Source organism: Buceros rhinoceros, unplaced genomic scaffold, assembly GCF_000710305.1.
Source record: "Buceros rhinoceros silvestris isolate BGI_N320 unplaced genomic scaffold, ASM71030v1 scaffold16927, whole genome shotgun sequence".
In the NCBI taxonomy this organism is placed as follows: domain Eukaryota; kingdom Metazoa; phylum Chordata; class Aves; order Bucerotiformes; family Bucerotidae; genus Buceros; species Buceros rhinoceros.
In genome coordinates this window covers 12,776-14,632 of record NW_010421741.1, presented here as the reverse complement: position 1 = coordinate 14,632, position 1,857 = coordinate 12,776, and the positions used below count along the sequence as shown (strand labels likewise).

The 1,857-nt window shown below is 47.6% G+C and overlaps 1 protein-coding gene across 1 annotated transcript in view; it reads left to right on the top strand.

Annotated features, from left to right (window-relative positions):
- Positions 1-341: 341 nt before the first annotated feature.
- The window catches only part of DYM (dymeclin), a gene marked incomplete at its 3' end in the record, with an annotated part of 13,800 nt that continues 12,284 nt past the window's right edge, over positions 342-1,857 (top strand). The window contains exon 1 of the mRNA XM_010139804.1: positions 342-481. Coding sequence (XP_010138106.1) covers positions 342-481 — 140 coding nt within the window. The remainder of the gene's footprint in view (positions 482-1,857) is intronic.

Here is a 1,857-nt window from a genome sequence, read left to right as displayed (position 1 = left end):
AGGTGGGGGTCGGTCTCTTCTCCCCAGGAACTAGTGACAGTGCGAGAGGAACTGGCCTCCAGTTGTCCCAGGGGAGGTTGAGGTTGTCCCTGAGGAGCCGTTTGTGTCCCGTTGGGGTTGTGCAGGCGTGTCTCAGGCTGCCCAGGGCAGTGGTGGAGTCCCCATCCCTGGAGGGGTTTAATGTCTCAGTGATTGTTCATGGCAGAGAACTAAAGCTTTCCTGGTCCCTAATTCAATGTCTCTATATTCCTTATTTCTACAAAAGTCTGAATATTTCTCGCTCATTTTTTTTCCCCCCTCAAGAAATGAAACTTTAGGAGCGGATTTGCCAAGTAAAGAAGATGGGAGCCAACAGCAGCAGCATCAGTGAGCTGCCAGAAAACGAGTACTTAAAAAAACTCTCCGGAGCAGAGCCCATCTCCGAGAATGACCCCTTCTGGAACCAGCTGCTGTCTTTCAGCTTTCCCACCCCGACCAACAGGTGAGAGGGTGCTCGTTGAGTTAAACTTCAGTGATATGTTTATGGAAGCGACAAATTTTGAAGCAACTGAGTGGTTACATTAGTCCTTCCTGGTTTAGGGAGCAGAGGACTAAATACCCGCCTAAAGGCTGGCCTATGATTGGCTCCTTTGGGTCAATATTCTAAGAAGTGGTAAAATAACCACATTTTAATTTTAGGGGCAAATTTTTGTATGTAAAAGCCCGGCAATTTCTTTCAGTTATTCTTTTTTGTGCCTCTTTGATGGATTCAGTGCAGGCTAAATTTTCTTTAAACAACCCAACAAAACAAAAACCCATCGGGAAACATAATTAAAACCCCAAGCAAACAAAACTGGTTGCCAGTTTAGCTCGACACCAGATGGAGCTCTCGCCTGGCAGCTGGGGGAGAAATATTTTTAGAGGCAGATTTGTGCCGCTTGATAATCGGAGGAAACAGAAATACCCTGTTAGGTTGAATCTACCCGAGAGAAACCGTTTGAGAAATGATGTCAGATGATGGTGGCTGTTTCTTTTCTGCAGGGGGGTGGGACTGGATGAGCTTTAAGGTCCCTTCCCACCCAAAACGTTCTGTGATTCGCTGGATAAGGAGGTGGTTGGCCATTGTGGCTCTGAGCACCCTTCTCTGGGTGCAGATGTCCCTGGTCCTGCAGGGGGGTGGGACTGGATGAGCTTTAAGGTCCCTTCCCACCCAAAACGTTCTGTGATTCGCTGGATAAGGAGGTGTGGGCTGTCACTCATTTTTAAGCGTTAGACTTTGTTTTGGTAGGAAGAAGAGTGACTCAAGTGGGAAAAGCTGATGACCAGCAGCCAGCTGGACAAATTTAGAAGGTTTTTTTCAGTGCTGAAACAAGAGACCACCTTTGAGACCGAGTCTAATGTTTTTAAAGGGTCTATATGGAAGTGTAAATTCTTTCAGGAACTTTTGTTTCCAAGCAATTTGTAAGAGAGGAAAGAATGCTGATGTTTGATATCAAACCCAATCTGCGTCGCCTGAAGTTGGCTTAGGATATTCGGCTGCAGGTGAAGAGCTGTCTGTGCTGTCAGCTCTGCACAGCGACTTAGTCTGAGACACCTGCAGACACCTTAAAACTTAATTGGTTTGATGTCTCTCTCTGGAAGCATTTCCTGTTGCAGAATTTTAAAGTAATTCTTCTGGCTGCTTTTTCTAACAGTAACCTCATCTTCTAGTCCTCAGGAGTCCCAGAATCCCAGACTGGTGGGGGTTGGAAGGGACCTCTGGGGATCACCCAGTCCAACCCCTGCTAGAGCAGGGTCACCAGAGCAGGGTGCCCAGGATGGCGTCCAGGTGGGGTTGGGATCTCTCCAGAGCAGGAGACTCCACCACCTCTCTGGGCA